This window comes from Aristolochia californica, unplaced genomic scaffold (assembly GCF_029961685.1).
Source record: "Aristolochia californica isolate CCGP_79_NKW_82.1479 unplaced genomic scaffold, dmAriCali1.0.hap1 SCAF_16, whole genome shotgun sequence".
NCBI lineage: Eukaryota > Viridiplantae > Streptophyta > Magnoliopsida > Piperales > Aristolochiaceae > Aristolochia > Aristolochia californica.
Window position 1 is genome coordinate 15,838,244 of NW_027181837.1, and position 12,937 is coordinate 15,851,180.

The 12,937-nt window shown below is 42.7% G+C and overlaps 1 protein-coding gene across 3 annotated transcripts in view; it reads right to left on the reverse strand.

Moving 5' to 3' along the window:
• LOC137953488 (uncharacterized) overlaps positions 1 to 12,937 on the reverse strand; it is a 43,257-nt gene that overhangs the window by 1,805 nt on the left and 28,515 nt on the right. The window contains exons 12-17 of one of the 3 annotated variants that reach the window (XM_068800914.1): positions 1,571 to 1,650; positions 1,364 to 1,495; positions 1,189 to 1,282; positions 871 to 963; positions 305 to 466; positions 77 to 195 (exon numbers count right to left, since the gene is read on the reverse strand). In XM_068800914.1, coding sequence (XP_068657015.1) covers positions 77 to 195; positions 305 to 466; positions 871 to 963; positions 1,189 to 1,282; positions 1,364 to 1,495; positions 1,571 to 1,650 — 680 coding nt within the window. Of the gene's footprint in view, positions 1 to 76; positions 196 to 304; positions 467 to 870; positions 964 to 1,050; positions 1,283 to 1,363; positions 1,496 to 1,570; positions 1,651 to 12,937 lie in introns of all 3 variants that reach the window. The other 2 variants (XM_068800912.1, XM_068800913.1) reach the window with 2 other exon arrangements.

The window sequence follows — 12,937 nt, forward strand, 5'->3', positions numbered from 1 at the left end:
ATGAGAAAAAAAGATATAATTAAACAAAGAACAAAGAGCACTTTGATTTAGGTGAGAAAAACAGATTACAAAGTACCTGGAAGAATCAGAGCTATTGGTTGTCCGTTCGGTAACTTTAGCTTCATGCCCATCCTTATTGAGCTTTCCAGATCCCGGCCTTCCTCTTCTCAATCCACCAAGTAATGCAGCCTTTGCCTGAACATTTGTTAGTTAGTGGAACAATATAACATGTTTCTTGAAGCTACTAACAAGTTTATCTATGGACAATTTAAACAAAAAGAGGAAAAAAAGAAAAGAAAAAAACCTCAGCAAGGTTGGTAGCACTGTCTTCATGAGAAGCCTTTGATGCTTTTTCTTCAATTCCAAGTCTGGTTTTTGGAGTTTGAGGAGTATCAGACTCTTCATGGTGGCCACGCAGAACCATAGTGCCAGTGATAGACACATCGTCAGATGATTTGCTGCTAGGCTACAAAAAATGAACAAATAGATCTAACCAATGAGTATCGAAGAAATGTGATAAATTTTAATATCCAATTTCACATGATGAGAATCAAATCCAGAGAGGCTTTATCAGAGAGGATGTGGATAAGATGTTTTGTGATAAGAGTAACTGATCCCATTGTTCCTCAGCTCAGCCCATTATCAATGAAATCTAACACTCGACTCAACTGGCAAGCTTCAGTGAGGGGCAGATCACTAAAAACGATCTGAAAAGGTGTCTATTCCACTTTCAACAAATGCAATAATTATGACTGGTTTACTCTCCACCCCTACCTTGCTCACGTCATAAAATCATACAATTGCATCGGATACTTCAACTCTAATAATATAGAACCCTTTATAGGTCTTTTACATGATAGTCATAGTTACCATGGCATTATGGTCTCCAAACATGGGAGATGATGGAACCATTCTGGGAGATCGAACAACCATTGTCCCCAACCCACTTACCAATAATTGTTCCTGAAATTCAGAATTCAAAGATGATAAACATCAGCAGAAAATAAAATCAGTAGACATGGATCAAAATACCAGACATGAAATACTTACATCTTCAAGAGAAGTTTCTTCTCTTTCACCACCTTGTAGGCTGCTCTCATCTTTCTTATCCAATTCATGAGTGCCTCTATCCAAAGGTTTTCTTGGATAATAAGGTAAATCAGGTTTTCTTTCTTTTGTACCACCAACCTGAGGAGGTCTTACTGCATTGCGAATAGTTCCTGTTCCTTGAGACTCACCCATGCTGAAGTCCCACCCAGCATTTTTTAGAGATTTTTCATGCCTACCACAAGTTAAATAATAAGTGAATGCCCATAAACTTTCATGACATAAAAATTCCTAAAACTACGTAGACTGCCCCAACCTTGCTTGAGTAGTTCCCTCGTATCTTTGATCCAAGTTCACCTTGACCGTGCCAGTAGAGGTATCTTCAAGAGCATCATGACCATTTCTAACGGTACTCAAACCTTCCTTTTCTGGGAACTTTGGGCGATCTCTATCACAAATGAATAAGGGAAAAGAAAATGAGAAGAGGCACAGTTTAGAGTCATTCCATAATAATAGTGCATACCTTATTCTTTCCAAAAGCCTTGGACTCTTTCTGGCATTTCTGATGAAACGATGCTTTAGAAGCTCCTTGGCACTTGGCCTCTGAAATTATGGGGCAAAACAAATGAAATCAGAATAATCACATTCAAGTATTTCCAGTATTTTGACATCAGATGAAGACTAATATTGGCATTTTTTTGCTTTTCAAAAAAAAAAATCAACAAAGTTTTATTTTCTATTTTTGTATGGAGAGTGAATTTATTAAGAAAAAGGAATAAAAAGATACAACCTAGCAGGTGGGGCCTCCCAACACATCAAGGGTTGGGAGGGATGTGCCCCGTTTAGCTTGAAGGCCCGTAAGATGATTAGCAGATCTGGGTACATGGACCCAAGTACAATCAAGGGAGGAGGAGAGGCTATAGATATATAAGAAGGTGTCCCAATGCCGCCAGGGTAGAGTCTTGAATTTGGCACACCAATCAATTACCACTTTGGAGTCACCCTCAATAATGAGGGCATCAGAAAATCGGTCACGCTAGATTCTAAGGCCATGAAGCATCCCAACAAGCTCAGCCGAGGTGGACTCGGATATGTTCAAGGGGCCAGCGAAGGAGAGAAGTAGGCTACTGCTGTCGTTGTGGATAACTCCACCAAATCCCACAAGACCAAGACAACCATAGGCACTGCCATCAAAGTTAGACTTGAGGAGTCGAGGTGGATTCTATCCAGAAGGTTGGCCCAGACAAACTGCATGAAATGACGATGGAGCAGTACATGACAGGTGGATTCTGGAGTGCTTTGGCAAAAGGGGCAAGATGGGTCAGGAACTTGGGACCTGCACCTGAGCAAAGCATCTGAGGTGAGGACCTTATTTCTGCAGGCACACCAAACAAAAAAATTTGCTTGTGAAAGGGCAAGGAAAGACCAGGCCATCGCAGCTGGGTGGTGAGGCCGAGAGGTGTTGAAGCCCTGAATGCAATTGCATGCTGAAGCAGCAGTTAAAGAACCCTTTGGGCAAGGGGTCCAGATTAGAGTATCCAGGATGGAGGCTCTGATTTTGACATTAGTGAGGCCAAATAAGAGATTAGAAGCCTCTAAGGCTTCAACGACCTCTTCAGAATTGGAGATTCCAATCGTTCAAATGTTGACAAATGTCGGTGATCAAGACCATAGGGAGGTTGGATAGGCTCGAGAGTGACCTGAACATGTTCGCTAGCGGATTATCTCCCAGCCACCAATCTGTTAAGGAATAGTCCCACATGGATTAGTGAGTACAAAGATCTTGAGTTTATTAGTTGGGAAAAAAACTTTATAAGTTGGCTAGTCATGTTGGGATGGGCCTTGGACCCAACCTCATATGGTATCAGAGCAAGCAAAGATCTAAGATGGGAAAGGAGAAGAAGATGAAGAAGAAGAAAAAAAAGAAAAAGAAAAAAGAGGAGTTTCTCGTTTTTCCTTAAGACTTTCTTTCCAATTTTTTTTTTTTATTAGATGTCTTAGTCACTTACCAAATGTTTCCTATAGAAAATTTTATACCGTTTGAAAGATCTTCGAGTCTAGTTTTCAACTCTAAAAGAATCATTGAAATCAGATTTTTCTAGATAAAGAAATCGACATCTAAAACAGCAAAGGCCAAGCAACAGAAATGTTTCGTGTAGCAGCAGAAAACTTTAATTTTCTAAATGGTTTGTACCCACATTATTGAGGATTTATATTGAGAATTATATCTCAAAAGAAAGTTATGTGAGTCTACTTTCTATCCCAATAAACCCTTTTTCAATTTGATCTTTCTAGAGAGAGATATCCACATTGGAAGAATCAAAGGTCATGCGGGTATCTGGCTACAAGCGAAGATCTAAATTTAAGCCGAATTTTGTTTCACTTTTGAGTTGCTAATGTTGGTTGAGTTTCCTATTTGTTTTCAAAATCTAGTCAAGATTTTACCAACTAGAGTATCTATCCTTCCTTAAAAGTTTCTTTTGTTTGATCTCACATTACATTAGTTTCCTTAAAAAAAAGTCTTTCCCATTATGAGTTTAGTTTCCTTTTTTAAAAAGTCTGAAATTTTTTATTTAGAAAGTTTTGTTTCCTAATTCTAGATTCCAAATAAGAGTCCTAAATCTCCCTTATTCTAGAATTATCTCTTGAATATTTTCTTTGTAATTGGTCAACTTGTGTGAAGTAGTAATTGCCTTATTTGAAAAGTCTATGTTTAGAAAGTTTTCATTACTATGATCCATCTCAAAATATTCTTATTGGGGGTTTTTTAAGTTTCCTAAATCATCATGTTACTAGAGGAATTATTTTTTTATCTCCCTATTGAGTTAAACCTGGTTATTCCATCTATTGGTATAAAAACGCCTCCTTCTTAATTGGAAGTATGAAGAGTTGCATTGTGCGCCTCCTTCCGTTTGAAATATGAGAGCTACTATCTTTTTATTCACACCTTAACTCTTCAAAGTACTTCTTTTTCAAATTGTGTTTAATAAAATCACTTTAAAGCAATACCTATAAACCCACAACCTAAAAGTATAGAAGTGTGTCCAGCATCCACCTTGAGTCAAGTCTTTGATTCTTCACCCAAGAGGTGATTTGTGTTTGAACTACCTTACAAACTTAGTAGTCTCTTTGTTGTGCCCAAAAGTTGGGCTATTTTTCCGCCATTAAAATTAAGCGGAATGTGTTTCAAACTATGACCGTTTTAACTGGTGTATGGAGCTTTGTCGTATGGCTAGGAGTGATTTTTCTTCTCTCACCATTATGATGTGTAAGTTGGGTTTCTTGGTAAAAAACAACGAGATCCTCAGCTTGAGGAGGAAAAGTAGAAGAAGAAGTACAAGTAAGAGGTAACCAACAATGAAGAATTCCACATATTGTGATAGTCAAGTTTTATGTGGCTAGAATATCCGAGTAAGGGGGAGACAAGATGAGAACAAGATGAAGACTATAAGCAAGATGTGAACAAGAAGAAGATGAATCCAATCAAGGCAATCAAAACTTCTTTTTCAAGCACATAAGTTTCTTGACCAAGATTATTTGCAAGTGAAGTTACAAGCACCAACTTGAGGGGGAGTATTAAGAGACACCCACGTGTGTAGGGGTAACATAGCTAATAAATAAGGAGAACTTCCATAGAGATGGCATAGAGTTGTAATTATACAAGCTGGTGTATGACCTCTTATGTTTTTTTTCCTTTTGAAGCATGTAGCCCTAAGGACATTGTAGTTATTGTAAACACTTTCACACAACTATAAATATAGCCTCAAGGTATAGGGTAGAGCATTCAAGCCCCTTCCACTTGCGACAAATTCCAATCTGACCAAAATTTGGTTTGAAGCCCATTGCCAAGAAAGCACTTGATAGTGCCAAAAAATTGGGGAAGAAGAAGAAGAAATTTTTCCTCCAGATAGGCGAGAACTTGTATTTTCTGTCACCATCCAGCCACAAGCCGTCCTGCTTTCCAGCTTTAGGAACAACTAGCGCACGCCAAATCAGCGAAGGGGAGGTGTTGAAGCACCATAGCCATTTGAGTAAATATGCTAAATTGGTGCCTGCAATGCTTCTGATGCCGATGGTCATAAGTTGGCAGACATCAGCCCATTTCACAAGTTGATATTTCCTTTCACCATTGGGTCCTCCCGAAAGAAAACAACGCTTGAGGAATTCCATATGGTTGACAACAACAGCAGGGCAATGGAATAAGGAGAGGAAGTAGTTGAGAATCCCGTGAAGAGAAGACTTTATAAAGGTGAGTTTGCTAGCCTTCAAAAGGAACTTGTCACGCCAAGTAGCCAATCTGCCTTCTATTAAGTTGTAGAGCCTAATCAACGCCCTACGCTGAGTCAGTATGCAGTAAGGTCGCCATGGGGTTGGAAGCCCCCCTCCCGGGAGTGTGGGGGCGGAGCCCCTGCCAGGTCCACGATATATTAACTATTGTTTCATTAAGGGCAGTTTGGGCGTTGATTAGGCTCCCATTGTGGAAAGATGTTCCACGATAATGGTCAAGAGGAAGGGAAAAAGTAGGTCACCTTGCCTAATCCTTCAAGTGCCATGGAAGCGCTCACAAGAAATGCCATTAACTAGGATGGAGTAGGATGCCGATGACGACGCCTGCAAAATCGAAGGTAAGGTTGTTGACGGCGGAAAACATTCCCAATCGAGTGGAAGAAGATGGAGATCCCAACCAAGTGGAAGAAGACGGCGACAAAGAATGGCACACGGCAAGGGGCCGGAATTCCGGGAAAAAAGAAAAACGAAAGGAAGAAGAAATAGCGTGGGTCGTCGGAAATTCAGAAATTTTGCTGGAAATCAAACCAAGGAGAACCGAAAGGGTGATACGAATTACAACGAAAAATGGAAAGAAGCGATCTTTCGTTTCAATACCGTTGGCCGCAACTTTGGATTTCACAGTTTGTCTCGTAGATGAAGAAGATTTGCAAGTTCCTCGGCTTCGGGAGATTAGAGTCGGAGACCTCTCTTTCTCTGTTTCGGTTTTTTGACAAAAAGGAATGAGAATGTTGAAAGCCATCCAAAGCAGAGGTAGGTTGATAATGGCCCGAGTGCACCTCCCCGAAAAATTTGGCACATCCTTCTGTTGGAAAGTTTTGAGAGACAAAATACTAAGCTTCATCCCATCGAAATCGCCCTTGAGACCCCCATCCGTTCGTCCCATCCCTCCCGAAAAAGACGACCTTCAGTTCCCCCCTCTCTCATCTCAGAAATCCATCCCACCTTTGAATATTTTGATCCCGTCAGGCCAGAAATCCCCTCCCCCAAAAAACTAAAATATTGCCATACATTTGCCCTCTGACCTTTTCTCGATCGGATGTAATGCTTTAAAATCAGCCCTCAAGGTGAAGGCCAAGTCCGTCGAATGGACAAATGAGACCCTCACACACTTGTTTCGGGATAAAATCCACATCGACTACCTCCCGAAAGTCTCCTGGCTGAGCCCTCGACAGTGGCTGGTCTTTCTTAACTCATGGGAGGAGGTGAAGATAGTCCTCGAAGAAAGCTTGTGGGAGACCGAAATTGGGATAACAGTGTCGGAATGGGAGGAAACCCCCAGGAATCTTCCCCTCGGACAATGGATATCCGTCAAGGGACTTCCAATAGAACTGTGGTCGGAGGAGGTCCTGCAAAGAGTATTCTGTGCTTTTGGAACCATCATAAGATGGGATGACGACACGATGGAGAAAAAGAAATTGGACATTGCCAAGGCGTTCGTTTCCCCAAACACGGGTTGGCCTGAATCTCTCTTCACGGAGTTAAATTTCGGCGGCGATTTCGTATGGCTTGAGGTGTCTTTCGGAGCCATGGAGATTCTGCGACTGCCGGAGCTTCGCCAGACTCAAAGAAGACGAACTACTCTGGAAGCCAACTCACCCCCAACCCGAGTCAACTCGGTCTTTAACTCATCGGATTCAGGTGAGTCAACCTCTTTACCGAGTTCTAGATCGAACTCGGGCTCAAATTCCAAATCATGGGGGAGTTTTTCGAAACGAGACGACATCTCGCTTTTCGAAACACAAAAGGTTTTTCAAATCCGGGAAATCTTAGAACCGAGTCCCGATGAATCCAGCAAAGGCCCATCAGCGGTACATTTCGAAAAATACTCCCGGTGTACTCCAACCACGGGACTGCGTCTTCCCGAAAACTCCTGCGCGATCCTCCAGATACCAATGAAGGCGCCAAAAATAAAAGAAGCACCCTTCCTTGAAGCGTCATCTGCCATCTCTAAATCAAAATCAAGGAATGACGGTAAAAATCGGGAGGTCGCAGCCCACACATCTTCCGGTTCGTAGTGTAAAGAAGGGAATCTCCAAAAAGACGTTCCAATGCCCCACCCAGGTACGATTTTCGAAAATCTGACTCAATCCATTTCAAAGGAGTTTTCTTCGAATAGTGCAGATAGACCGTCTCCCGGAGCAACGTTCACCAAGGGTGTTCACTTTTTCCAAGGCAATTTTCTAATTGTATAGCAGAAAATTCAAATTCTGCTTCAGGAACCCCCATCTCAACTTTCTCCAACCCCCACACCTCTACACCCAGTACGCCTACCCCCATCTACTTGGGCCCAGAAATACCGCAAGCCACATTACCCTCCTCCTCCTCCTCTGTTTCCCTATCCCACGGCTCCAACTCCCAAGGAAACCACCACTCAATTAGCGCAACCCTACCTCTCCCCCAGAAAAGCCCTCTCGATCCCCCATCCTTTTCCTCAACCCGCCACTTGAATCTCCATTTTCGAGATCAGTACCGCCCACAACACAATTTAAATTTTGATCTCGAGCATACACTCCAAAACATACAATCTAGCCAAGCTAGCCAATTCACTACTCCCGAAACTCTAAATGAAAACTGTCAAGCGACATCTCTCTTTTCGGATATCCCGGACAACACTGGATTGGGAATAATAGAGTTTGCTCACTTACCCCCTCAGCAAGAAACTGACACTAATGCCTCCAGAATTCCAACGCCGGCTAATCTCCACAATCAGGACAACCAAGTTATTCCCCAAACCCCTCTCTCTCCTGGAAGACCTGGCCGTGTGGTCAAGGCACTCCAAGTGGAAAGGCACAAATATGATGCCGAATCTTGGCAGCAAATGATGGCTTTGGCCCATCTTATGAGAGCAACTTTTAGAGGCCTGTTACCTGGAGACAGAAATGCATCCAGAGTCATCAAGTATGGTAATAAATGATCGTGCTTTCTTGGAATGTTCGAGGACTTGGGGCTTTTCGGAAGAGGGGACTGATCTCTAATTTTATTTCTCAATTCAAGCCTTCCATTGTGATCCTCCAAGAAACAAAGTGTCAAGAGATGTCCGATGCTATCGTCAATGAGCTTTGGTCCAATTCTTCTATTAAGTGGGTGGTTGTCAATGCTGAGGGTAACTCGGGAGGTATCCTAGTCGCTTGGGACTCGACGCTCTTGGCATCCTTGCAAGTATTTGAAGGCTGTTTCTCTTTGGGTCTGCAGTTTAGAGACCTCTCCTTGAGCAAAACCTGGTGTGTAGGGGTATATACGGTCCGACCAGATACCGTGAGCGTGGCTTATTTTGGGAAGAGCTCAGTAATCTCTTCTAGTTCTGGAGACTTCCATGGCTCTTCGCTGGTGATTTCAATGCCATTCGATACTGCAGTGAGAAGAAGCCGCCAGCTAATCGCATTTCTGCTTCTATGCGTGGTTTCTCTGACTTCATTGGTGGGTGTGGGTTGGATGAGATCCCTCTCTCGGGGAAAAATTATACCTGGTCGAATAACCAACAACAACCTATTTTGTCCAAATTAGATCGATTTTTGGCTTGTCCAGAGTGGCTGCAACTTTTTGGGAATGTCTCAGGTCGGGTTTTGAATAAGGTGGGATCAGATCATTGGCCAATCATGTTGACCACTTCTTTTGAGAAATGGGGACCCTCTCCTTTCCGGTTTGAGAATTCATGGTTATCTACCAAAAATTTTGAAGCTCGTATTGATGAATGGTGGGCCGAGGGGCCAGACATGGGCAGGCGGGTGTGGGCTTTTCCTCTAAAGCTTCGGTTTATAAAAAAGAAAATTAAAGAGTGGGCCACAGAGCATCGCATTTCTCTGGCAACTAAGAAGTCTTCCATTATCTCCCAAATTGAGGACCTTGACTTGGCGGAGGAGCAAAGGTATTTATCTCCAGCGGAGTTCTCTACCCAAATCTCTCTAAATTCAAATCTTAATTTACTTCTCCACCAAGAGAAGGTCCGTTGGAAACAACGTGCCAGATTCAAATGGCTAAAGGAGGGAGATGCCAACACAAAAAAATTTCATGCAGTAGCTTCGGCTAAGCGAAGGTCCAACCGTATTACATCTTTATGCATTAATAATGAGGTAACATCGTGTAGGACCTCGATCACTAATGTGTTACTCAAGTTTTTCACAGATTTATATTCGGAGGAATGTTATTATAGACCGAAGCTTCAGAATATCAGGTTCTCTCGCCTTTCTCTAGCAGTTGCCTCTTTTCTGGAGTTGCCGTTTTCATTGGGAGAGGTCGAACGTGCTGTTTTAGGCATGGAGGGTGATAGGGCACCATGCCCTGATGGCTTCAACGGGGTTTTCTTAAAAAGGTTTTGGACTCATCTCAAGGGGGATATCATTGCCATGGTGAATGGATTTTACAACAATGGGATCACGTTCCATAGTATTGGTGCTTATTTTATTGCATTGGTCCCGAAGAAGGAAAGTGTGGAGAAACCAGAGGATTTCAGGCCTATCAGTCTCATCTCTAGTGCTTATAAGATAATTGCCAGAATCTTGGCGCACCGTCTCAAAGCTCTCCTTCCATCGGTTATTCAGAAAGGGCAAGGGGCTTTTTTGAAGGGAAGGAAGATTCTGGACTCTACTATGGCTGCTCACGAACTTATTGATCATTTTCAGCGCAACAAGGATCCTAGAATTGCCCTAAAGTTAGATCTTGAAAAGGCTTTTGACAGAGTTAATTGGATCCTGTTATATGAGATCATGGAAAAGATGGGTTTTGGCAATAGATGGAGATTTTGGATAAGAAGTTGTGTGGGCTCAACTTCATACTCGCTCCTCATCAATGGCTCCGTATGTGGTTATTTCAAAGGGACCAGAGGTATTAGACAGGGAGATCCCCTATCCCCGCTCTTATTCAATATGATTGGTGAATTTCTATCTGCTATGTTCTACTCGGCAGGTAATCTTGGGTGGCTCCCCCCTACTAGCTCCAGTTCAGCTTATAATATTCTCATTCTTCAGTATACAGATGATACCATAATTTTCGGAGTCGGCACCACTGATTATGAGCAAAAGATTAAAGCTGTGTTGGGTCTTTTTGAGGTAACCTCTGGTCAAAAAGTAAATTGGGGAAAGACTTCTTTAATGGGCTTCAATGTTAACCTTGAGCTACTCAGTGAGATGGCAAGTATATTCGGATGCACAATAAGTCACTTACCTGGAACATATCTTGGTTTGCCTTTTTTCAATGGTCGTATTTGCAAGAGGGTTTGGAATCCGGTGGTGGAAAAAATGGAATCTCACATGGCATCATGGAAGGGACGTTTTCTTAGTAAAGCGGGGAGACTCATCCTTCTCAAGTCCTGCATAGCCAGTATTCCAAATTATGCCCTATCTTTCATGTCTTGCCCTGTTGCAATTTGTAAGATTATGGATAGCCTAAAAAGGCGTTTCCTATGGAGAGGATCGAGTGATGCATTCAAGTACCATCTGGTTAGCTGGGATGAAGTATGCATGCCAAAGAATATGGGTGGCCTGGGAATCCGGAAAACTAGAGAAATGAATCAAGCTTTGTTGCTGAAATGGCTATGGAAATTTAATACTCACTCCTCAAATCTCTGGAAGGAAATGGTTCTCACAAAGGTGGGTGGGGTCCCTCACTGGTGGATGTCTGGTGGGAATCGTAGAGCCCTTTCCTCAATATGGAGGGCATTATATCTTCTGTTTCCTAAATTCCATTCGGCTAGCAGATTCTATGCAGGCAATGGTAGCACGCTCAAGTTTTGGGATGATTTGTGGATTGGGCAAGAACCCCTGCAGGTTGCATTCAGGAGTTTTTATCTTCTCACCACTCGTAGAGAGATATCAGAAGCAGAAGCTTTGAGGGGGGGGGGGGGGGGGGGGGGGGGGGGGGGGAGGGGGGGAGATATGAATCTACATCCTAGAAGAGGTCTCTCGGATAGTGAGGCTCTGGAGGCCAGTCGATTGATGGACCTTGTTGCTCCATTTAAAACTCGTCCATTGGAGGCTGACAAGCTCATTTGGTGGCCAGACAAAAAGGGCTCCTTCATGGTCTCATCAGCATATGGCTTTTTAAACAGCGGTAACTCAGCTTGGAGGGTGAATGAAATCAAATTTGTATGCCATTTATGTGCCCCTCCAAAGGTAAAGTTCTTCATGTGGAGTGCCTGTCAAGGTAAAATTCTCTCGGCAGCCGTATTGAGAAGAAGAGGTCATCCCTCAGTGGATCCCATATGTCCACTCTGCAACTCTGAAAATGAAACTACTAGCCATATTCTTCTCCATTGTAGCTTTTCTTGGAAGGTGTGGATCAGCATTCTTGGAAAGTTTGGTTTTCAGTTCTGCATGGCGGCTGATCTACTTTCGTTCAGTAAATCTCTCATGTACCCCTATGCCGAGTCTTGGAAAGATGATGCTCTCTACATGTGCTAGTTTTATCCCATGGGGTCTTTGGAATGAGGGCAATAGAAGACGTTTTGATGCTAAAAGTGAATCTTTAGACCGAGTTACGGACAAAGTGATTGGGCAAATATCAACTTGGCTATTAACCAAGAAAGCTTTCTCTCCTTATTTGGGTTCCTCCATTCGTGGAAATTGGAGAAACTTGGCTTTGATGCACATTGGGAAAAAGCCTCCGGTTATGAAAGAATGGTCTCCTCCTGATCCTGGTTTCCTAAAGTTAAATTTTGACGGTTCGTCTCTTGGCAACCCTGGTATCTCTGGTTTCGGAGGATTTATTTCAAATCATTCCGGTAATCAGCTCTTCACTTATGCCGGACCCCTTGGTATATCAGACTCTACGTTTGTTGAATTGCATGGTCTCCTCTCCGGTCTTTGTATCTTCAGAGATAAATGTAGGGGTCCTCTCTACCTTGAAGGTGACTCCAAAGTGGTGATTGGTTGGTGTGAGAACGCATCTTCTCCTCCATGGAGGCATTGGGATACATTTAAAGAAATTTTAGATATTACCTCAATTATTCCTTGTATTTGGTCTCATATTCCGAGATCCGCAAATTCGGTAGCTGATGTGCTTGCCAGGCAAGAAGCTACCCTACAATCACTGGTTGTAAGGGACGTGCTCCCTCAAATTTTGTAATTCTCTTTCGTTTTATTAATACATCTTCAAAAAAAAAAAAAAAAAAGAGTAGGATGCCAATGAGATGCAGGTACGCATCCAAAAGCGCCAACGAGTACTAAAGCCCATTTGACCGAACAGATGATCCAAAAGCTTCCAATTGACGTTGTCAAAGGCTTTCTCAAAATCTAGTTTGAGAGCAAATCTTGGTTGTTTTGAACACTTGAAGGAGTCGAGGAGTTCATGTGCAGCCATTGCAGAATCCATGATGTATTGGCCTTTGATGAAGACGCTCTGACAAAGATGAATAATCTGCGGGAGGACCTATCTAAAGCGGTTATAGCCAACAGCCAACAGCCAACCACAATATTTTTGTAGGTGCTAGTGGTGAGGCTAATGGGTCTGAAGTCGCATGGGAGTTCAGTGTTGGTTTTCTTGGGGATTATGGCATTGAAGAATGATCCCAACGCATGGTAAGTGATACCACACTAATATAAATTGTTGGCAAAGGTGTAGACATCATCACGAATTGTCGACTTGCAATGGCGAAAAAATTTCCCAT